Source organism: Bison bison, unplaced genomic scaffold (genome assembly GCF_000754665.1).
Source record: "Bison bison bison isolate TAMUID 2011002044 unplaced genomic scaffold, Bison_UMD1.0 scf7180017858370, whole genome shotgun sequence".
NCBI classification, from domain to species: Eukaryota; Metazoa; Chordata; class Mammalia; order Artiodactyla; family Bovidae; genus Bison; species Bison bison.
In genome coordinates, this window is record NW_011488943.1 from 14,079 (window position 1) to 39,503 (window position 25,425).

At 42.8% G+C, this 25,425-nt stretch overlaps 1 protein-coding gene across 7 annotated transcripts; it reads right to left on the reverse strand.

Annotated features, from left to right (window-relative positions):
- Nucleotides 1–4,017: 4,017 nt before the first annotated feature.
- LOC105005245 (zinc finger protein 665-like) lies at nt 4,018–25,110 on the reverse strand. 7 transcript variants are annotated; one of them, XM_010863201.1, is made up of 5 exons: nt 25,063–25,110; nt 20,184–20,259; nt 16,507–16,633; nt 9,280–10,108; nt 4,018–7,263 (listed from the first exon to the last, which is right to left on the reverse strand). In XM_010863201.1, the coding sequence occupies exons 2-5, from the start codon at nt 20,217–20,219 to the stop codon at nt 6,015–6,017; spliced, it is 2,241 nt and encodes a 746-aa protein (XP_010861503.1). In that variant the 5' UTR covers nt 20,220–20,259; nt 25,063–25,110; the 3' UTR covers nt 4,018–6,014. The 7 variants fall into 7 exon arrangements, with proteins under 7 accessions (XP_010861503.1, XP_010861479.1, XP_010861487.1 ...); XM_010863211.1 differs by lacking the exon at nt 4,018–7,263 and adding an exon at nt 11,058–11,134 and having other exon boundaries at nt 9,910–10,108; XM_010863221.1 differs by lacking the exon at nt 4,018–7,263 and adding an exon at nt 11,058–11,131 and having other exon boundaries at nt 9,999–10,108.
- Between the last annotated feature and the right edge of the window lie 315 nt (nt 25,111–25,425).

Genomic DNA, 25,425 nt, shown 5'->3' on the forward strand with positions numbered 1-25,425 from the left:
AGTCACCGTCTGCAGTGATTTTGGAGCCCAGGAATATAAAGTGCATCGCTGATTCCATTCACTAGTAGTCCCCTTTCTCTGCCAGCAGGATATTGTCTGTAGGTCAAGGTTCCAAATCTTGTATCCCCTTTGCGGGGTCTCTGTGTGAACTGCCTCTCCACTGTCGCCCTCTTTGGGACCTGATTTACAGCTCTTCTCCGTTGAAGGCTATAGAAGAGGGCGGCAGAGGATGAGATGGTTAGACAGCATCCCTGGACTCAACAACACCTCCCTATGTTGCACACCTTTAACTTACTGGAGACCCTGCTGTTCTCTAAGCTTCTCTCCTTTACCCACCGTTACCTTCAAGGCTTATGCTCTTTCATGTTGCTATCGCTTTTCAAGTTCCTCATCAATCCTCTTCGTTGCCATCGTTTCTCCATCATGCTTTCTTCAATTTCTAATTCTCTGGGAGTCGCTCTCTCTGCTTCTCCTAACCCTCCTGGCCTCCTATTTGCAGGGATGGCGACTGATTAAGAAGCCCCCACCCGCAAGAGACACATTCCAGCGGGTTGTATTTGGGACACAGAACCATAGTTGTCACATGGCTGGCCCAGGCCACCTCCCCCCACACGGAGTCCGGGTAACGCTCTAAGAAAGGAATGCCTGAGAGGCAGAATTACCGGCCTGATGAGACGCGACGACTGAACGGCTGAGAGCCTGAGGGTCTCAGGAGCGGGACGGGCGCTCTAGAATCCCAGGACCAGGGAGAGACCCGAGCCTCTCCGGGAGCGGGGGCCGGCGCGGCCTCCAGGGGTCGAGAGGGCGAGCCTGGGGACCGCGGAGCGAATAAACCCACTTCGCCCAAAAGAATTTCACGTGGTGCAGGAAGGGCAAAGGGGTCACTGAGCTCAGAAATTGGTTTTAAGCAGCAAAGAGGTATGAAAAGAAGCGTCTCGGACCAAACGCAGGCATCCGCTTCAGAGCGAGTTTAAAACAAAATGGAGACGCCTCTTCGCCACACAGGGACATCTGAATTTGCTTGGGGTGGTGGGACGGCCGCGGGAATTTAGGTTCAATAGCGACCCTCAACTCACATTACAGAGGAAAGCTAACTACCAGAAGAAAATTTGACAGGAAAGACAGAAACTCATTTTGGGCTGAGACCTCCGCTCTCCCTTCTCCGATTCCGGGTGTGTGACGCTGTGCGCACGCTCAGTGAAAAGGCGTGGCGGCCTGGAGGCGGGGCCCGAGTGGAGCCAGCGGTCAGGGGCGCGAGCTGGAGAGAAGTCAGGCTTGCGTGGGGACAGTGGGAGGGTGAGGCGGCTGGAGCCTCACTGAACATGGCTGCAGTCAAGAAATGAAAAGACAGCCTGCTCTTTGAGAGGAAAGGTATCATAAAGTAGACAGTGCATTTTAAAGCAAAGACATCACTTTGCAAACGAAGGTCCCTATGTCAAAGCTATTGTTTTTCCAGTAGCAGGTAGAGATGTGAGTCGGTCCATAAACAGAGTTGACCAAAGAAATGGTGCTTTTGGATTGTGGTGATGGAGAAGAATCTTAGTCCCTTGGACTGCAAGGAGTTCAGTCCTGGGTGTTCATTGGAAGGATTGATGTTGAAGCTGAAACTCCCAATACTTTGGCCATCTGATGTGAAGAGCTGACTCATTTGAAAAGACTCTGATGCTGGGAAAGATTGAGGACAGGAGGAGAAGGGGACGACAGAGGATGAGATGGTTGGATGGCATCACCGACTCATAGACATCAGTTTGGGTAGACTCCGGGATTTGGTGATGGAAAGGGAGGCCTTGCGTGCAGCGGTTCATGGGGTAACAAAGAATCACACATGACTGAGCGACTGAACCTAACTGTTGGATCATTGTAAAAGCAAGAGAGTTTCAGAAAAATATCTACTTCTGCTTTATTGACTATGCCAAAGCCTTTGATTGTGTGGATCACAACAATCTCAGGAAAATTCTTCAAGAGATGGGAATACCAGACCACCTGACCTGCCTCTTGAGAAATCTGTATGCAGGTCAGGAAGCAACAGTTACAACTGGACATGGAACACCAGACTGGTTGCAAATAGGAAAAGGAGTACGTGAAGACTGTATATTGTCACCCCTGCTTACTTAACTTATATGAAGACTACATCATGAGAAAACCTGGGCTGGATGAAACACAACCTGGAATCAAGATTGCCGGGAACTGCTGCTGCTGCTAAGTCACTTCAGTCGTGTCCGACTCTGTGTGACCCCACAGACAGCAGCCCACCAGGCTCCGCCATCCCTGGGATTCTCCAGGCAAGAACACTGGAGTGGGTAGCCATTTCCTTCTCCAATGCATGAAAGTGAAAAGTGAAAGGGAAGTTGCTCAGTCGTGTCCGACACTTCGCGACCCCATGGATTGCAGCCTACCAGGCTCCTCCATCCATGGGATTTTCCAGGCAAGAGTACTGGAGTGCGTTGCCATTGCCTTCTCCAATTGCCAGGAGAAATATCAATAATCTCAGATATGCAGATGACACCAGCCTTATGTCAGAAAGCAAAGAACTAAAGAGCCTTTTGATGAAAGTGAAAGAGGAGAGTGAAAAAGTTGGCTTAAACTCAACATTCCGAAAACTAAGATCATGGCATCCGGTCCCATCACTTCATGGCAAATAGATGGGGAAATATTGCAAACAGTGGCAGACTTTATTTTCCTGGTCTCCAAAATTACTGCAGATGGTGACTGCAGCCGTGAAATTAACAGACGCTTGCTTCCTGGAAGAAAAGTTATGACTAACCTAAACAGCATATTAAAAAGCAGAGACATTACTTTGCCAACAAAGATCTGGCTAGTCAAAGCTATGGTTTTTCCAGTAGTCATGTATGGATGTGAGATTTGGACTATAAAGAACACTGAGCACCAAAGAATTGATGCTTCTGAACTGTGGTGTTGAAGAAGACTCTTGTGAGTCCCTTGGAATTCAAGGAGATCCAACGAGTCCATCCTAAAGGAGATCAGACCTGAATACTCATTGGAAGGATTGATGCTGAAGCTGAAACTCCAATACTGGTGGCTACCTGATGAGAACTGACTCATTTGAAGAGACTCTGATGCTGGGAACGATTGAAGGCAGGAGGAGGAGGGGATGTCAGAGGATGAGATGGTTGGATGGCACCACCGACTTGATGGCCGTGAGTTTGACAAGCTCCAAGAGTTGGTGATGGACAGGGAAGCCTGGCATGCTGCAGTCCATGGGGTCGGAAAGAGTCAGACACTACTAAGTGACTAAACTAAACAACATGGAAGTCCACCATGATTCAACTAGAAAGCTTCAGCAGTTAAACATTCTCATAAGACTTCAACATATGGCTTCATCTGTCTCAATATCCAAACCAAACTTTGGGTGTGGTTCCACCTTCTTTCAGTGACTGCAAAGTAACAAGAACCAACATGCTGGGAACTAAATATATGAAATTTCTAGTTTATCAAACAATAAAAATTCCCATCATATAGTGTGGATTGTAAACTATTTCTGGGTCTTCCGTGGTGGTCAGTGGTAAGGAATCCGCCTGCCAAGGAGGAGAAATGGGACAGATCCCTGGTCTGGGAAATTCCTACATGTTTTGCAGATATCCCATGAACCACAACTATATGACCAATAACAAGTTAATAATAAAAAATAATTTATTTCAGAATGCTCCCAGCTCACTTTTAACCTTATTGCCAAAGTTTTTTATTTCCTAATTTTTGCAGTTATTATTCCTATTTTCACTTCATGTAAATTAGGCACATGCTATTAGTTTCATTTTGGCACAAGAGGACTCAGGAAATATAACTGCACTGTTATGTACAGAGTGTGGAAAGAATAACTCAAGTGAAAATTATTAGACTATAATCCCAAAATTGGCTATTGTTTGATTTAATCATGAAAAGAAATTCTCATATGTTCTTTCAACCTTGAGAGCCTTTGGTGCGTTGCTAGTTTCTGTTATGAAGTACTGAGATGACAAAAACTGTGTTGTTGGAAGAAACAGGATCCATTCAGGGTTATGGGGAAAATTACACAAATTTTATTAGAGCACAAGACTTATGATACATTCTGAAGAAAACAATGGTACAACAGAAATGGCAGCAAACAATGATGAAACAGATACACACGCATACTTTCCTGGTTCTTTTGACTCAAGTTTCTTCACAATAACTTTGCACAAATATTGTATTAGTGGTTTATGTCCAGGATATATGTTCTTAGATACCTAAAGAGTGAGCAGTAATTGTCACAACTGCCATAAAACTTGCATTTCTAAGTATAAAGTATTTGGTGAACACTGAGATACAGGGGATACCTAAAAGCCTTGCCATGTATTCTACACTGGTAAGGTTCTCTCTAGTATGGATGATCTGATGAATCGTGAGATGTGATCCCAAGTTAAGGTTTACATACTCATGTCACTTGTAAGTGTTGCCTATAAAATTAGTTCTTTACTGAAGCCTGACTTCAGATTGTTGCCTAAAACCCCTGACACATTTATTATTACACTGATACAGTTTTTATCTAGTGTGAATATTCTCAAGAAGCTTAAGGTATAAACAGAAAGCCCGGCCACATTGATAACATTTGGAAGGTCCCTCAAGTATGCATCACCTGATGTCTTTAGGCCTGAATGGCACCTGAAGGAATAATGAATTTTCCTGATGAAGGGAATGATCCGCCCGTTACTGAAATCCTGGCCACAGACATTATCTTTATATTTCTTCCACTGGAGGGATTGATTGTGTTCTGAATGTATGGATTCTTGCCAGTAGGAATTTTCTCATGTTTTGTAAAAAACTGAACACCTTCCAAAAGACTTACCACATGCACTATGTGGATAAGGTTTCAAATCACATTAATTACCTGAGGATCAGTTAGGTTTAAATACAAAATCAAAGCTTTACACATCTACCACATTCATGCAGTTTTCCTCCAGACTGACTTTTCTGAAGGCCCAAAACTTCATATACTTTACTTCATTCACTACATTTGTAAGTTTTCACTGCACTACTGACTCTCAGATGATCTGCAAAGTCATTCCTTGTGACTGCAGGCTTTGTCATACAAATCCCATTTATGTGGCTTCTCTCCTGTATGAACTGCCTTACAGCTGAACGTGAACTAGAAACTTTGCCATATTCATTTTTACGCCTTCTATACAGTATTAATTCTCTGATAAATTATAAGGCCTGAACTAAGATTAAAGGCTTTGCCATACTCATTACATTTGCACTAAAATGTCTCTCACAGTTGTTCCATTTGTAACAGTTTTCTCAACTATGAATTATCTGATGCTTCTTATGATGGGCATTTCAAGTAAAGCACACACATTACATTTCTATGCTTTCTCTCCTGTATGAACTCCCTGATGGTGAGCTAAGACTGACTGTCCACTAAAACGTTTTTCACCATTGTTTCAATTTTAAGGTTTCTCTCCAACATGAATTCTCGATGAACCATAAGGTTTGCATTTAGATTACAAGCCTTGACCTTGAGATCATATTTATGTGTTTTCTCTCCAGTGTGATTTCATCTCCAGATGAATTCCAAGTTGTGCACAATAAGTAAAGCATCAGCCACAAACATTTATATGGTTTCTCTCCAGTATGAATTTTGGGTAAACTGCAAGCTTACCAATATGACTAAAGGCCTTGCCAAAGACAACACATTCATATGCTTTCTCTCCAATGTGAATTCTCCAATGAACTGCAAGGTTTGCAGTTTGACTAAAGGCCTTCCGACACACATCACATTTATATGGTTTCTCTCAAATATTAGTTCTCCAATGAACTGCAAAGTAACAGCTGGAATTGAAGACTTTGCTCCATAGGTACATTTCTATGCTTTTCTCTTGTATCAACTGCCTGATGGAGAGATAAGGATACCTGTGCACTAAAACCTCTGTCACCACTGTTAATTTGTAACATTTCTCTGCAATATGAATTCTTTGATGAAATGCAAGGGTTGATTTGAAACTAAAGACCTTGCCACATACATCACATCTACATGCTTTCTATACAGTATGAATTTTCTGATGAGATGTAAGGCTTCCTTTTACTCTAAAGGCCTTGCCACATACATCACATTTGTATGGTTTCTCATCAGAATGAATTTTCTGATGATATGTGAGGCTTCCATTTAAACTAAAAGCCTTGCCACATATATCACATTTATATGGTTTCTCTCCAGTATGAATTTTCCGATGAGTTGCAAGGCTTCCATTTATAGTAAAGGCCTTACCACATACATCACACTTATATGGTTTCTCTCCAGTATGAATTTTCTGATGTGATGTAAGGGTTCCGTTTACTCTAAAGGCCTTGCCACACACATCACATTTATATGGTTTCTCTCCAGTATGAATTTTCTGATGAGTTCTAAGGCTCCCGTTTACACTAAAGGCCTTGCCACATACATCACATTTATATGGTTTCTCTCGGCAATGAATTTTCCGATGAGATGTAAGGCTGCCATTTACTCTAAAGGCTTTGCCACATACATCACATTTATATGGTTTCTCTCCAGTATGAACCCTCTGATGAACTGCAAGTTGTGTGCTTCGAGTATAGCCACGGCCACATACATCACATTTATATGGTTTCTCTCCAGTATGAAGGATCTGATGAACTGCATGGCTTTCTTTGCGCGTAAAGGCCTTTCCACATACATCACATTTATATGGTTTCTCTCCAGTATGAGTTCTCTGATGAACTGCAAGGTAACACCTGGAACTGAAGACTTTGCCACATAAAGTACATTTACGTGCTTTCTCATCTGTATGAACTACTTCATGTATTTTTAAGGATGCCCGAGTGAAAAAACGTTTGTCACAGCTGTTACATTGGAAAGGTTTCACTTCAGTATGAATTCTCCGATGAATTCCAAGTTGTCTGTTTCCAGTAAAGCCACGGCCACATACATCGCATTTATATGAATTCTCTCCAGTATGAATTCTCTGATGAATTCCAAGCTTTGACTTTCGAATATAGCCACGGCCACATACATCACATTTATATGGTTTCTCTCCAGTATGAAGGATCTGATGAAGTGCATGGCTTTCTTTGCGAGTAAAGGCCTTTCCACACACATCACATTTATATGGCTTCTCTCCAGTATGAACTCTCTGATGAATTTCAAGTTGTGATTTTCGAGTATAGCCACGGCCACATACATCACATTTATATGGTTTCTCTCCAGTATGAAGGATCTGATGAAGTGCACAGCTTTCTTTGCGAGTAAAGGCCTTTCCACACACATCACATTTATATGGTTTCTCTCCAGTATGAGTTCTCTGATGAACTGCTAAACAACACTTGGAACTGAACATTTTGCCACACAAGTTACATTTACATGCTTTCTCATCTGATTGAACTGCCTGATGTTTATTTAAGGATGACAGTGCAAAAAAAAGTTTGCCACAGTTGTTACATTTGTAAGATTTCACTTCAGTATGAATTCTCTGATGATTTCTAAGTTGTCTCCTTCCAGTAAAGTCACAGCCACATACATCACATTTATATGGCTTCTCTCCAGTATGAACTTTGTGATGAATTCCAAGTTGTGACTTTCGAGTATAGCCACAGCCACACACAATACATTTATATGGTTTCTCTCCAATATGAATTCTCTGATGAACTGCTAAGTAACACCTAGAACTGAATATTTTGCCACACAAATTACATTTACATGCTTTCTCATCTATTTGAACTTCCTGATGTTTACTTAAGGATGACAGTGCAAAAAAACGTTTGCCACAGTTGTTACACTTGTAAGATTTCACCTCAGTATGAATTCTCCGATGAGTTCTAAGTTGTCTGTTTCCAGTAAAACCACAGCCACAAACATCACATTTATAACGATTCTCTCCAGCATGGATTCTCTGATGAACTACAAGTTGTGACTTTCGAGGATAGCCACAGCCACATAAATCACATTTATATGGTTTCTCTCCAGTATGAGTTCTCTGATGAACTGCTAAATAACACCTAGAACTGAACATTTTGCCACACAAATTACATTTACATGCTTTCTCATCTGTTTGAACTGCCTGATGTTTATTTAAGGATGACAGTGCAAAAAAACTTTTGCCACAGGTATTACATTTGTAAGACTTCACTTCAGTATGACTTCTCCGATGAGTTCTAAGTTGTCTCTTTCCATTCAAGTCACAGCCACATACATCACATTTATAAGGGTTCTCTCCAGTATGAACCCTGTGATGAATTACAAGTCGTGACTTTCGAGTATATCCATGGCCACACCTATCACATTTATACGGTTTCTCTCCAGTATGAAGGATCTGATGAAGTGAATGGCTTTGTTTGCGAGTAAAGGCCTTTCCACACACATCACATTTATATGGTTTTTCTCCAGTATGAGTTCTCTGGTGAACTGCTAAATAACACCTGGAACTGAACATTTTGCCACACAAATTACATTTACATGCTTTCTCATCTGTTTGAACTGCTTGATGTTTATTTAAGGAAAACAGTGCAAAAAAACGTTTACCACAATTGTTACATTTGTAAGATTTCACTACAGTATGAGTTCTCCGATGAATTCTAAGTTGTCTCTTTCCAGTAAAGCCACAGCCACATACATTACATTTATAAGGATTCTCTCTTATATGAATTCTCTGATGAATGACAAGTTGTGACTTTCGAGGATAGCCATGGCCACATACATCACATTGATATGGTTTCTCTCCAGTATGAAGTCTCCAATGAATTGCAAGTTGTGTGCTTCGAGTATAGCCACGGCCACATACATCACATTTATATGGTTTCTCTCCAGTATGAAGGATCTTATGAAGTGCATGGCTTTCTTTGCGAGTAAACGCCTGTCCACACACATCACATTTATATGGTTTTTCTCCAGTATGAAGGATCTGATGAAGTACATGGCTTTCTTTACGAGTAAAAGCCTTTCCACAGACATCACATTTATACGGTTTCTCTCCAGTATGAACTCTCTGATGAATTCCAAGTTGTGACTTTCGAATATAGCCACGGCCACACACATCACATTTATATGGTTTCTCTCCAGTATGAAGGATCTGATGAAGTGCACAGCCTTCCTTTCGAGAAAAGGTCTTTCCACACACATCACATGCATATGGCTTCTCTCCAGTATGAACTCTTCGATGAATTCTAAGTTGTGACTTTCGAGTATAGCCACGGCCACATACATCACATTTATATGGTTTCTCTCCAGTATGAAGGATCTGATGAAGTGCACAGCTTTCTTTGCGAGTAAAGGCCTTTCCACACACATCACATTTATATGGCTTCTCTCCAGTATGAGTTCTCCCATGATTTTGAAGGTGTGTCTTGTGCTTAAAGGAATGGCCACATACATCACATTTATATGGTCTCTCTCCAGTATGTACTCTCAGATGAATTTGAAGGGCTGTCTTCTGTTTAAAGCTGTGGCCACATACATCACATTTATATGGTTTCTCTCCAGTATGATTTCTCCGATGAACTGCAAGGCTCTCATTATCATTAAAGGCCTTGCCACCTATGTCAGCTTTATATGGTTTTCTTCCTGTAAGGATTCTTTGATGTCTAGTGAGTTCTGAGTGCTGAAGAAAGGTTAAGCCACAATCACGAGTTTTGTCAGATTTTTTCTTGTATGCTTCCCGGTCTGGGGCCTGTTCTGAGGGATGCACAACAGGATTCTCATTATAAGAAATGCCTTTGCGGACACTACAAGTTCTCTGAATTGGCAAAACTGAGGTGCTACTGTTGATATTCTTCACAACTCGACTACATTCAAAAATTGTCCCTTCAGACTGAAGCATTTGCAATTCATCATGAAAGCTTGATCTGAGCCTTTCAACAGGCTTATCTGCTGCATCATTTCTACTCTGATGATCTTTTCCATCAGTGAGATTTTTGTTATGGGATATAGATATTCCATTGTCACTTCTTTCATCATCTGTCCACAGATACTCAAAACCATGCACAGTTTTCTCTATCTTTCTGAGGAAAAAATCTTTGATTTCATGGGTTTCAGCTCTTCCAAACATCACTGTTTGAAAATTTTTTCCTTTTCCACTGTTTCCTTTTGCTTGTAATTTCTTGGTCATATGTATATGAGACACATCTACAAGATATAAAGAACATAGGTATCCTATTAATTACAATTCATTAATAAATTCTTTCATATTGAACACATATTATACCAAAAGTCATACCCATCCTGAACTGAATTAAGAAACTTTCCGATGATGAACTTAGAAATATAAGCAACATTTACAAAGAAATAGAACTTGTTAACAAAAAAAGTCATCACGCATAATTCAAATTAATTTTAGCATAGCCAAGTTTCAAAGATGCAATCAGGAAAATATTCATTTTACGCAAACTCATGTCAAGTCTCAAAGAAAAAGGTATTTTCCCACCATGACCTCAAAGCTCATTCTACTTGGCAGTAAACATGCTTCTGTCTCATAATTGAGGAGAAAAAACACTAAAAATTCCATGGACAAGGAGATTGGCAGGCTACACTCCATATCACAAGGAGTCAGACAGGACTGAGGGACTGACCAAGCAAGGATCAAAAAGGCAGTACCCTGTAATGGTAAATAATCCAAAGGAAGCATTCTAACGAATATTGTAAAACATAAATGGCAGTTGACGACTGTTCAACAAGCACTGCATAGTGAAAATAAAGAATCTGTTAAAACAGCTCCACCCCCCACCCCCCACTCCCCATCACAAGGCTCATGACATCTTACTTCCCTGACCATGGATTAAACCCAGGATCTCTGCAGTGAAAATGCTGAATCCTGTCCACTGGACTGTCAGGGAATTCCCTAAAATAATTTTAAAAACAAAAGAAAGAACACTTTTCTAAATACCTCCTATAAATCTATAAGCAAACAGACATATAGACTTTTTATAACAAGAAGGGGTTCATGTCAGTTATACTGTATAAAACATAAAGACCATCATCTTCTAATGACAAAAAATTAAAAAAATGAAACATTCTTTACTTAAATAACAACCATTCAATACAGCAATTGCCTATCTATACAGAATCCTTAACTTACTCGGTTCATGAGCTCCAAGATACATGTAAAAGAACAAGCTTTGGGGACTTCCTTATGGCTCAGAGGTAAAGAACCTGCTATAAAAAAAAGGAATATTATTTGAAAACTTATTAACTAGAGTCAGAGGCAAACTCTTGGAAAGGAAATATAAACTAACAATATACAGTATGTAATGCAGACAAAGAGACATGCTACAATAACCATGACATGAAGTAAATAGACATTTTATGTAAAAGTAACCTTTGAGGCAAATTTCCTGATGGTCCAGTGGATAGCATTACATGATTACACTGTAGGGTTACAGATTCCATCCCTGAATGGAGAACTATGATCACATCTGCCACATGGTTCAGGAAAAAAAAAAAAGTAACTTCTGACCTTTTCAGTAAAACAGTCAAAATTCTATAATAACTAAGAGCATGAATTAACTCAATTTTTCAAATAAAGATAGTGGATACACAGGGTTCATGTACACAACCCACGGTACATGAAAGGAATGAGCAAAGCAGGACTGAAACCCAGACCTACAGATTCATACATGTTCTTAACCACCAGGGCCCACTTGGGCAAAGCAGATTACAAAAGGTTACAACAAACTCCAGGAGTTTAAAAGATAAGGTCAAGTGAGACACAAGAACTGATCTGTGTAACTAACAGCCTTACTCAGCCATGTCACCTAGAAATGGTTTCCGAGGTACCACCCCCGACATTTCAATTCAGGTCGTGTCCTGAAAATGTGGTTCAGTGGATGAGCAAGGGTCATTTTGTACAGTATAAGCAAGGAGGCTACACGCAGCCTGATTCATATATGCATCACTGGGGATCCAAGACAGGACCTCAATGTCCACTGTCCTTACAGGTTTCCTGAGTTACAATCACAGAAGATCCAAACCACATTCCTGTTACTTACACCCCTGAAGGTTTTAGTAAATGCAGTAACAACAGGACTAGCTGAGGGCTCCGAACAGGAAGACAGGTTGAAGGCAGCTCTGTGTAGGATCTGAGACACCAAATGCAATTGAAGAGCTGCCAGTCTTTCCCCTTCTTCCAATGAGGTCTCCCAAGTGCAGCAAATAGGAAGAGAACCAGGCTGGCTCCAAGGATTATGGCTCTGGAGGTGTTATCGTTGCTCTACATGGACCAAAAGTGGACATCCCATGGAATCCAGCACAGAAGGGGGACAAAGAGGAAACAGACCCCTTTGAAACACTTCATTACATGCTCCCCAAAGTGAAGCAACAACATTAACAGGAGTCAAATGACACACTGTAAAGATCATATAAAGACCTACCCTTTGGGACTTCTGTCTTTGGAATCCAATTTCCATAAACCTCTCACTCTTTTTTTCCTTAAATGACTTTTTTCATTTATAAAGAGCCACTTGTAAATCAGACTTAATTTGTTTTTCCCTAATAAAATATAATTTTCACATAGGAGACAGATGGGCTACAGGTTGAATATCTACAATTAGTCTCTTCATCTCTGCACTTGCTGAGATAAGACATAGCTGGCCTCCAGTTGAGGAATCTATAGGAATCTATAACAAAAACAGGGTAAATGGCCAGTCTTTGTCTCTTACCTCAAGGGAATAATCATGGCAAGGACAAAGAAAGGAAAAAACCCTTTCTATTAAGGGAGACACTACACATGTGACAAAAGTTCGTTGAGGTCAAGTCAGAGGATAATTCCAGGCCATAATGAGTCTTGGTCCTCCCAGAAGCCTTCACTCTGAGATTCATCTTGGCTAGGGTATGCGTCTGCACCCCAGGGGAGAGTGCTGAGACAAATTAACCAGAGGGGACAAAGGAAGGTGACTGGCCTGAGGGGACACGAAGACCTGGAAAACTGTACCTTTCTAAAGAATTGACACTTCCCAAAGGTGGGGCTCTCTCTCTGAGCTAGCCCATGTGCCTTTCTGCATGTACTTTTCCTTTCAATAAACTTTTTCCTTTACTCTTTACCTTGTGCCTCTTCATCTGAATTCTTTCTTGACCAGGCAGGCAAGACTAGGGACCTTAGCCCTAACTGTTGGCTGCTGTGGTCCAATGATCAGGACTCTCGGTGTGAGAAACAAAGACATTGCTTCCAGCTTCCGCTCACTGCTATGAGCATCCAAACTCAATTTCATTTCTCATACCTTTTTTACTGAAAACACCCATCTTACTTTCCTTAAGCAACTATGAACTGTGCTTTCTATTAGCATTTTCTAGATTAGTGAACAAAAATACCAGTGATAGCTTCTAAAAACTAGACAGCATCTCAGAATAGTCATCAATAGTCCAAAATCTCTCAGTGTAATACAACAGAAGTACTACACAACGTGGATGACTCAAGATATGTCTTTATTAGATGAGCAAACATTAATACTACATATTTAATATCGAATATTTCTCAGTTCACATGAACCTGATTTGTACACACTGTTTTTTTTTTATTTATTTATTATTTTTGGCTTCAATGGATCATTGTTGCTGCTCCATCTTTCTCTCCTTGTGTCGAGCGGGGACTACTCTCTCTAGTTGTGGTGCATAAGCTTCTCATTGTAGTTACTCCTCTTGTGGACCACAAGCACTAGAGCACCAGGGGTTCAGTAGTAGCGCTGCACAGGCTTAGTTGCTCTGTAGCATGTGCAATCTTCCCAGACCAGGGATCGAATCCATCTTCTGCACTGGTAGGTGGATGCTTTACCATTGAGCCAACAACGGTAAGCCAAGTGCTGACTTTCTTTTAAAGCCAATTGAGTAAGAGCTCATTTACAAATAAACCTCAGCAATATTATCCAAAATCAAAGACACACACTGAGACACATAAATCCAGACAGATTTAAAACGTCTCTCTGACGCTACTGGAATTGATTGCAATTGCCTCCTCCAGGGGATCTTCCCTAGCCAAGGATTGAACCCACATCTCCTGTGTCTCGCACACTGGCAGGCAGCTTCTTTACCACTAGAGTCATCTCGGATCCCTGGTAAAGGTTAACTTCAAGCTTTTCTGTAGGCAGGGCTTTTTAAGAAGCTAGCTGTTTTTATTCCATATGCAAAAAGAAATTGTTTTGTACTCTCAAAGAAAAAATAAAAATCATTTTAACCAGTATTCTCCAGACTCTAAAGAATATCACAGCAATCCCTGTGTCAAAAACGTTATCATCCCTTTCTATAGTCACAGTTTTATATCTAAAATACAGATCAAATAGTTCTCAAATTGACTGTGGTAACAGGGACACATGGATGATGAAAATCTTGGATTGTCCCTCTGGGTAGATGTGGGTCTTCACTTGATCAGAACAATCTGAAGGGGTAAAGAAATTTGCCAGAGTGGGGACAGCAGTGGGGGAAGCTGCCCCCTCCCCTCCGCCCCCACTGAGAGACAGGGGAAGTTAGCTTCATCAGGGGACTAGCTGATGGAGAGGGAGACAGAGGGATTGAGAGGGGTGAAAGGCCACAACAGGACAAAGATTGTTAACAGAGACAGAAAGGGCAGTGGTGGACACTGTTAAAGCTGTGGGTCAGCTCAAGAGAGAGCCCACTTAAAAATTGAGGAGCTGATCAACTGAAATATAATTTGAAATTGTAATATGGAGAATCATCCTCACCAATTGCACAATTCTGTTTCCAGGTGTAACTTCTTTTCAACAATTTTAATTTACCTTTATGTACCTCACATTACTTCACTGGTGGTTCAGCTGGTAAAGAATCCTCCTGCAATGAAGGGGAGACCTGGGTTTGATCCCTGGGTTGGGAAGATCCCCTGAAGAAGGGAAAGGTTACCCACTCCAATATTCTGGCCTGCAGAATTCCATGGACTCTATATTCCATGGGGTTGCAAAGAGTCCAACAGGACTGAGTGACTTTCACTTTCATTTTATGTACCTTATGATAGGAGAGGAGGATTCATCCAGTAGGGCAGATTCTTATCCTTTCTCAATGGGCAAGAGTCACAAACATTTAGTAACTTCTAAGGGTACAGCCCTCTTTATTTAAGGTTCCAATTCTCACACCATCCAGTGTAGACGTCCCTCCCATGTATGAGCTAACTAGTAGTAAGGCAAACTTTCACATTAGGGAATAAAAACTTTATCAACCTTAATCACCTTTTTCCTACAAAGTGGCATTCTGTCTCACAAATACTGCTCACAGGGCCAATTAAAGTTTCGCCAAAAGTTGTCACTTTTGTCTCAGGTTCAAAGATTTGTTAACAAAATTAGTGACTTGTTCTGTACAAATAAATAATACACATACTTATAGAATTATCAAGCTGACTTTCAATATGCTAACAATAAAAGCAAAGAGAAGTAGAAAGAGCAGAAGATACATCACCAAATTGGGTTCTGACCAACATCCAGACTCAAACGGCACTGGGAAGTCCTGGGACACAGCTCATCTGGAGACCCAGTGGGGAAAAGGTCCCAGGCAGCATGTTACAGTCATGGGTGAGACTTCAAAGATTGCAGTTTGGGGTTCCCCCTTATAATCCCAGGATGCTATCTGTTATCATCAGCAATCTGTGAGCAAATAGCAACTCTGTTTTTCTGTTAATGCTATTTGTTTGTCTTACAAAACCTATAATGTTGCTAAACCTGGGGATGAGTAGGCCAGGGCCCCTCCAAGGCCTCGACAATCTCAAGATTTGTCCCCTGTCTTATCTCTGGTGCTGCAAGCCTTGCACTCACAGCAGGCAGTCAGGGCACTCACAGTCAGGGCAGTGTCCAGCCAGGTTAGAAGCAAGCTCAGAGGTCTGCTTTAGAGAGGACCTAGACCCTGTGCTTCCTGCATTGCCAGGTGTAGAATCCCACCTCTTTGGTCAGCCAAGAAGTGATGGACATTACAGACGGACAGAAAAATATTCACAAATTAACTTACTATCAGCGTCCTTCTGAATGCACAGGAAACAGTATAATATACAGTATAATACAGATAACTGGGCATCCACAGGGCTCAAAGGTAAAGTATCCACCTGCCACGCAGGAGACGTAGGTTAGACCCCTGAGAGTGAAGATCCCCCTAGATTAGGGCATGGGAACCTACTCCAGTATTCTTGCCAGAAGAATACCATGGACAGAGGAGCCTGAAGGGCTACGGTCCACTGGGTCGCAAAGAGTCAGGCACGACTGTACCAACTGAGCACACAGGCATCCATGTATCTAGTTCCTTTCCAAGAACTACTGAACTAAGAACACAGGGGTAGAAAACAGGGAATTCGATATTTCAAAGTTGGAAATCAGCTTTATAAATACTCAAGCTGTGGAGAAACTTGCGTATCACACAGTGTGCAGATCACCTGAAGAAAGGACGAGCTTAAACACCTCATGCCAGTCACAAAGTTTTTTCAAGTCTGAATCAACAAGGCTATGAACTCAGTCAAGCAAAACATGGGCTGCCAAGAGACACAGAGGGAAAACACAGAGATACCCCCAAACCAAATTCCAACTTCACAGGGAAGCAATCCTCACCCACAGACAGCAGGTTCCTGTAGGTCTCCTCCATCACATCCCAGTACAAGGCCCTCTGAGCAGGGTCCAGGCATTCCCACTCCTCTGGAGTGAACTTGATGTCCACATCCTCAACGGTCAACTGTGTCTGAAATGAAAGCACATTTCACTAACAGGCACTCAGGAGGATTCTTATTTTCACACAAAATGAGAAAAGGTGAGAGGGGTAAGGATCAATTCAGGTAATGTAACATTCTGATAGATCCATTAAAAGCTATTTGGACAAACTGTGGCTCTCTAATTTCCTGTTGATTCATAAGACTATGACATCTTCCAATCAATACGAATTTGTCACTTGTGTGTACAATACATGAAGAATATACAGATAAAATTCAATCCGTGAGTTGTCTATGCAGAAGTGTTACACTCTACAAACTAAGTGACATTCACTATCTAGATGAGTTACAGCAAGACCGGTGTCTTCAGAGACAACAAAGTCCACAGTGGCTTTCAAAGAACACACATTTCAATGATTATGATGTCATCACACTGATGACAGTGTTTCAGCACTTCCTACACACTAAGCATTACTCTAAAGATTTTACACAGATGAACTTATCATCAACATGACAGTACGTTAGAGAAAGATCTGTGTCCATCTTACTGGAGCGAAAATTCTGTCATTCTAAGAATTCGCTCAGATCAAACAGTTAAGAAATGAGGCAACAGCACCTGAGGTCAGGTGGTTGTGACTGACGACTGAATCTAAGGAATCAGTGAGTTAAGTACCAGACCAGCAAACTGCATCCAGAGAGAGTTCCAAGAATACCTGAAACAAGTTCAAGAAAGCTGAAGTGCAATGGAGGTGTAGAATCCCAGATCTTTTGTCAGCCACGGAAAGACAGACATGATAGATGGACAGAAAAATATTCACAAATTAATTTACTATCTACCTCCTTCTGAATGCACAGGGAACACTATAACATGCAGTATCATATGTAGGTATCTGGGTTGCCCTAAGGCTCAGCAGTAAAGAATCTGCCTGCAATGCAGGGTACAGGGTGTTGATATCTCCGGGGGGAAGATCCCCCTGGAGGAGGGCATGGCAACCCACTCCTGTATTCTTGCCTGGAGAATTCCAGGGATAGAGAAGCCTGAAGGGTTATGTATGGCCCATTGGGTCACAAAGAGTCGGACACGACTATAGGATAAATGGTCACTGTACAGGGTCACCCGCTCTTCCCACCAACCATACGATGTCAATATTCTTACTACTGTTTCCATCATTCACGTAATGAGGTAAAAAAAACTTAAGGGAATGGAAAACACTTAAGATACAATTTCAACTGCTACAAAGCATAAAACATGTTTATGAGATGATGTTCTGTAATAAAACCATGGAATTACAGATCCATGCACTCACATATGCAAATGTAAACACACAACTGGTTGAAACAAGGAAGACCTGTCTATTTTTCTTTTCAATCCAAATTTACTGAATGTCAGCATGGGCCCCAAACTGGGAGTACAGCAGTGAACATAATGGAGCTTACAGTCTAGCAGCCAGCCACCCAATTACATTCATAATTTTAAAGTTACTATTGCAACATGTGCTCTGAAACAGGCCTGGTGCTAACAGATTTATTGGAAAGTCTCGACATACATCAAGAAATCACACAAGGTCTCCATGAGGAGGAAACACTTAGGATTGGCAAGGTGGGAAAGAGTGTTGCAAGCAGAGAGAATAGCCTGAGTGCTGGCTCTGAGGCAGGAAGGTATTTAGTGAACAGAAAGTCAGCCAGTCTATCTGGGACACAGGGAATGAAGAGGGGTGATGCCAGGTAGAGGCCGAAGGTCTTTGGATTTAGGACTTTATTCCAAAAGTAACTAGAAGTCACCAAAGAATCTGCAGGAGGTAAATCAGAGGTTTAGATTTGTTTTTCAGAGCTCACTCTGCTGTGTGTGGAGGTTGTTGTTGCTTAGTTGCTCAGTCGGGTCAGATCTTTGCGACCTCATGGTAGCCCACCATGCTCCTCTGTTCATGGGATTTTCAGGCAAGAATACTGGACTGAGTGGCCATTTCCTACTCCAAGGTGATGCCTTTTGACACATTCTGGGATGACACTCTCATTTTCTTTTATTCATGTGTATTTCAGCATCTTTGGGACATTAAAAATGAATCAATTGTACTTCTGTAATTTGTCCACATTCTATGTCTTTTTTAAAAGTTAATTATTTTGGTTTTGCTGGGCCTTTGTTGCTGTGAGGAGGCTTTCAGTACTTGCAGCTGCAGTGCATGGGCGTCTCATGTTTTGGAGCACAGGGTCTAAAGTGTGTGGGTTTCAGTAGTTATGGTTCCCGGGCTCCAGAGCTCACGCTCAGTAGTTGTGGCACATGACCATAGTTGCTCTAAGGCATCTTCCTGGACCTGGGATGGGACCCATGCACCGTACATTGGCAGGCACATTGTTATCCACTGTACCACCAGGGAAATCCTCAACATTATCTTATACTACTTCAAAAAAATGAAAAACAAGAGGAAATAATATACAGAAGATTTATTCTAATCAGAATAAAAATACCTGTATTTACAAATAATATGAGGGCTTCCATGGTGGCTCTGTGGTAAAGAATCCACTGGCCAGTGCAAGAGACCCGGGTTTGATATCTGGACCAGTAACATCCCACATGCCAAGGGGCAAATAAGCCTGTGAGCCTCAATTTCTGAGCCAGAGCTCTAGGGTCCAGTAGGTGAAACTACTGAAGCCAGTGCACTCTAGAGCATGTGCTACAAGATGAGAGAAGCCACCACAATGAGGGGCCCACACACCACAACTAGAGAGTGGCCACCACACACCAGAACTAGATAAAAGCCACTGAAGCAATGAAAAGCCAGTATAGCAGAAAAGTATATTTAAATATAATAATATGATATTATTGTTAGTGATATGTATGTAGTTATTAACAAAATCCAAAGTTTATCTTTTTATTCCATGAGCATGCCATCAAGATTAGGAAAGTTGGAGGAATTCCCTATCAGTCCAGGGTTTAAGAGCTCGCACTTCCACCACAGGGTTTCAGGTTCAATGCCTCCTCAAGGAACTAAGACCCTGCAAGCTGCATCGTGCAGCCAAAAAGGAAGAATAAATAATCAGCAAACTACATTTCATAGTTTAAAAACACTCTCTAGCACTTAGGTCTGTTTCTGAACTTTCCATTTCACTCCCAAACACTTAAAATTTTCAAGGAGGTTCTAATTTAGTTTTAAATGTACTATAAAAAGTCAGGACTGATTCCCCCTCCTTGGCCTCTTTTCCAGATTTCAGCATGTACTGTGGATGTTAGTACCTCACATCTATGTGCAGCTTCTTTACCCTGGTTGACAGAGAGCAGACAGGGCATCCGGATGGGCCCTAAGCAATCCCTGCTGCCCAACAGCACTGAGACCCTCTCTCCAACCGGTGGGTGAGAAGTCTTTCCCAGAACAGTGGCCAAGGGAGCCTCCTCACAAGGGCCAGGTCACCGGGTCATGGGGAGATGGGATCTAAGTGGAGACAACTGGCCCTGAGAGAAGGCCCGGGTGAGTGTGCATGTACAGGAGTCAGACAGGACACTTCAGAGTCAGAGAAGATTAGCCAGTCCAAAGACAGGTATTTCAGGAGGGACAGATTGAGAATCAACTGAGAATATGACCTTACCTGAGAAAGAGTCATGCCTGACTTGTTTTCTTTCATCTTCCTCCTCTTCTGGGCTTCACCCTCAGGTAACACGAATCTTCAAGGCGTATCAAAAAGGTGGAAAACATGGTGTTTAATGTTTAGAGTCAACACACTCCCTTCCTGAGCCCCAACCCCACACACAGGGAAGCCCTCTCCATGAGGAACAGACAGTCCTCTGTGCCCATTGTCTCAGGAGGACTCAGGACCGTCAACTCCCGCACAGAGTCCAACACAGGACTTTCCCACACTTTCCCTCGGATCACACTCCCCTCCTGGTGAGGCCTCAAGTACACAGCAGCAGGGGGTACCTCCGCTGACCCCACAATCCCCTCAGGTCACACAGCAGGCCCTGGTCCAGCCCCACTCAGAGCAGAGCGCCCTCCCCTCCCCCAGGGCCTGATCTCAGTCTCAGAAGTGGAGGCTAAGAGCCCTGGGCTCAATGTAGATTGGAAACATCCGCGGAGAACCTGAGGACCGTATCTGATGGGGAGAGGGGACAAAACATGCCCAGGCAAAATGCCTCATGATCTCATGTGAAGCCTGGGTTGAACGCCACTCAAGGATTCAAGTCCAGCCTACATGCCACTTTCTTCTTTACCAGCTTTACTGACATAGAACGGCCTATCAAGAAGGTGTTGTGTATACATTCCATGCACATTGTGACCATGTGACACATGTATACACTTCGAAATATTTATCACAGACCACTAACCAGCACATCCATCACCTCCAAATTCCCATGGTTTGTGTGTGGTGACAACACCGACGATTTATTCTCCTGTCAAATTTCCAGTAACACAGGATTAACTACGGGCAGCATGCTGCACATACCTCCCCAGGATACACTCATTTTACAACTCAAATCTGTACCTTTTGACCAACATCTCCCCATCTTGCCAACCTCCCAGCCCCAGATAACCACCATCCAACTAGAAAATCACTCTGCTACTAGTGATTTTCACTTTTTCACATTCCACATAATGGAAGCACATATTGAATCAGGCTTTTTCTGTCTGTCTTAATTCACTTAGCACAATGTTTTCTACATTCATCCAACTGTCCCAAGTGACAAAAATCGTCATTTTCATGGGTGCACAATATGTCATTATATACGTGTGTGTTCGCTTGTGTGTATGTTACTGACCTAGAACCTGGGCTCTTTAATCAACTGCATTAATTAAGAGACCAAAGGAGAAATTCAGGGAATTTCTTTATTTTGACTTTATTTTGACTCCTGCTGCAGTAAGGTGGAGCTAGAATAAGAAGTGTGTGCCCAGCCCACAGTCCTAGTGCCCATCGCACAGTCCTAGTCCTCACCCCGAGAGTGAAATGCTGAAAGCATCCTGGGAAGAACAGGAACACGGTGCAGCCTCCATGAAGGGAAAACAGGAACCACTCCAAATAATTAAAGGAGAAGGGCATGCTTGATGAAGGTGATACAGAGGCAGTAAACATGGCTAACTTGACAGCGAATATCAGAAGGAGATGCGGAGACCTCGCTAGCCTAGAGCTGAAGGAACAGAAAGAGAGAGAGCCACGGTCAAAATTTAATGACCAAAGGTAGGAGAAAAACCTAAGATCCGAGACAGAGAAGGTTTTGGTGTCTATGAACAAGGACTACATAAATGTGACCAGGACAGACTGACCATGAGAATGGGGTCAGCTCCCAGGATGAGGCTGGAGACCCTGGCAGCGACCTGAGGATGACAAAGGGCTGGGGAGCCACCTGAGGAGTCAAGATGCTGCTCTGAGGACACCGGGAAGCCAGTGGAGGTGGGAGGCCTCCCTTCACATCGACCTTTATTCACAGAAGACAGCTCATGATTCTCTCTGACTCTGAGCCTATGCTCCCATCTCCATCCTACAGTTGTCCTTTGCATTGTGGAAAACTGGGATTCATTTCAAATTCTGATAACAAGTGGGAACTCCCTCCAAGAAAAACTGCCACACACAGTCACACACCCAATTTGGCCAATCATTTCAGGAGTCACTTTTGCTCAGCTTCTGGGCCTGAGTAAATATCAGATTAACTCATAGCTCACTAGTCACCAGACCACATGAAAGAGAGGAAAACAGACCATCATACTAACTGGTTAAATTTGGTCCTGATTCAAGAAAAAACATCACTGACATCCTTATTAAGTACTCATCAAAATAGTTTACAATTATTTACTAGTTACCAAAAAAATGTTTCCAAGATATAATGTAAAGAGAAGACAGGAAATGGGCTTCAAATAAATGTGAAGCAAACCTAAGTTAATCGGCTTATTAAAAATGTTTTCATTGAAAAACTCTGGTGCAAAGTGGAGAAAAATAAAAACCAATTGATAAGACAGCATATTTACAAAAGAATAACATGAACTAATTTCAGGAGACCACGAAATCTTTTCAGATGTGAATAGTTGTTTACAACAAAGTAGATATTGAAATGAACTAATCTTTAACCCAAGCTAAAAAAGAATTAAATGTAAACAAAGGAGAAAGCAAAAAGGAAAGCCATCACTAAGAACATGTTTAAAGTTCCTTGAAAAGGTACCATGCCGTAACAGTCTGTCAATTCTTTAACCACTTCTCCTCTCCCACAACCTCTACTCCACACCAGGAAAAGGGAAGCGAGTGATCCACCTCTGTGAGTCAAGTCACTGCCTTACTCCCCAATTCAACAGACTCTGCACATGGATATTATCTTTCAATACAAATAATTACAACAACCACAAGCCTTACAGACAGAAGTATTGCAATTCCCATCCTCCTCTGTATAATTCAAAGGAGCAAGATTTAAATTTATTAGATTGTAAAGCTAGAAATCAATATATCATGACTTAATTCTTTATTCAATTGATTCAGCACTCTTCTGGATTTAGTCTGCACCACCACCTGCACACTACTTATTTTCACTTCATTTGGTTTATCTGTTTCCCTATTTCTTTCTCTGTCTCCCTTTGTCTTCTCCTCGGTTCTCCTGCTGTGCCTGGCCTCTTCTCTACTTCTTCCCTGACTCCCATCTGGCCTCTCTCTGCCATCTGTTCCCCATAAAGATGCTTTCTCTCCAACCTCCCTGATAATCCTAAATCTCCCTGTATTTCTGCCTTTCTTCCTCCACGTCTGCCCTCCGTTTCTCCCAACTCTTTGGCACCTCCAAGTGCAATGCTTCCTTTCAGCTCACTTTCTTTCTCAGCTCCTCCAATCACTCAGTTCAGCTGCTCAGTCGAGTCGGACTCTGGGACCCCATGGGCTGCAGCATGCCAGGCTTCCCTGTCCATCACCAACTCCCGGAGTCTGCTCAAACTCATGTCCATCCAGTCGGTGATGCCGGCCCTTTCTCCTCCCACCTTCAATCTTTTCCAGCAACAGTCTTTTCCAGTGACTCAGTTCTTCTCATCAGGAGCCCAAAGTATTGAACCTTCAGCTTGAGCATCAGCCCTTCCAATGAATATTCAGGACACATTTCCATTAGGATTGAGCCGTTTGGTCTCCCTGCAGTCTAAGGGACTCTCGAGAGTCTTCTCCAACACTACAGTTCAAAACCATCAACTCTTCGGCGCTCAACTTTCTTTATGGTCCAACTCGCATAAGCACACGTAACTATTGGAAAAACCACAGCTTTGACTATAGACTTTTGTCCGCAAAGTAATGTCTCTGCTTTTTAATACGCTGTCTAGGTTGGTCATAGTTTTTCTATCAAGGAGTAAGCATCTTTTAATTTCATAGTTGCAGTCACCATCTACAGTGATTTTGGAGCCCAGGAAAATAAAGTCTGTCACTGTTTCTGTTCACTAGTACTCTGCCAGCATGATATTGTCTGTAGATCAAGGTTCCAACTCTAGTATCCCCTTTTCCGGCTCTCTGTGTGCTCTTTAGGACACGTAATTTACAGCCCATCTCCCTTGAAGGCTATAGAAGGAGCCGGCAGAGTGTCAGATAGGTTACACAGCATCCCTGGACATGAATTTGAGCAGACTCTGGGAGATACAGGGGTCGCAAGGACTCACACTCAACACCACCATCTCCATATGTTGCTCGCCTTTAACTTTCTGGAGATCCTGCTTTTCTCTAAATTTCTCTCATTTATCCACCGTTACCGTCAAGGCTCTTTCATGTTGCTATCTCTTCCCAAGTCCCTCACCAATCCTCTTCATTGCCATCGCTTTTCCCTCATGATATTTTCAATTTTCTATTTCCCTCGAGGTCGCCGTCTGCTTCTCCTGACCCACCCTGGCCTATTTGCAGGGATGGCAACTGAATAAGAAGCCCCCTCCCGCAAGAGCCAAATTCCAGCGGGTTTTATTTGGGACACAGAACCATGGGTGTCACATGGCTGGCCCAGGCACCTCCCCCAACACGGGGTCGGGGGAAACGGTCTAAGAAACGAATGCCTGAGGGACAGAACTACCGGCCAGATGAGACGCGACGACTGAGCGGCTGGGAGTTTCAGGAGCGGGGCGGGCTCTCCAGAATCCCAGGACCTGGGAGAGACCCGAGCCTCTCCGGGAGCGGGGGCCGGCGCGGCCTCCTGGGAGCGACAGCGCGAGCCTGGGGACCGCAGAGCGAATAAACCCACATCGCCCAAGAGAATTTCACGCGGTGCAGGAAGGGCAGAGGAGTCACTGAGATCAGAAATTAGTTTTAAGCAGCAAAGAGTTGAGAAATGAGACGTCTCAGGGAACAAACGCCGGCATCCGCTTCAGAGCGAGTTTAAAGCAAAATGGAGGCGCCTCTTCGCCACACAGGGAAATCTGAATTTGCTGGGGGTGGTGGGACGGAAGCGGAGATTTAGATGCAGCAGCGACCCTCAACCCACGGTACAGAGGAAAGACAACTGCGAGAGGAAGACTTGACTAGAAAAAGAGAAACTCACTTTGCGCTGAGACCTCCGCTCGCTGCACTCCGCTTCCGGGTGTGTGACGTTGTGCGCACGCGCAGTGAAAAGGCGGAGCGGCCTAGAGGCGGGGCCGAGCGGAGCCCGGCTGTCAGGGGCGCGGGGCCGGTGAGAAGTCAGGCCTGTGTGGGGACAGTGGCAGGGTGAGGCGGCCAGGGCCTCACTGCTGAAGGTGGCTGCAGTCAGGAAATGAAAAGACGGCCTGCTCCTTGAAAGGAAAGGTATAAAAGTAGACAGTGTATTTTAAAGCAAAGGCATCACTTTGCCAACGAAGATTACTAATGCCAAAGCTGTTGTTTTTCCAGTAACAGGTAGAGATGGGAGAGTCCGTCCATAAACAAA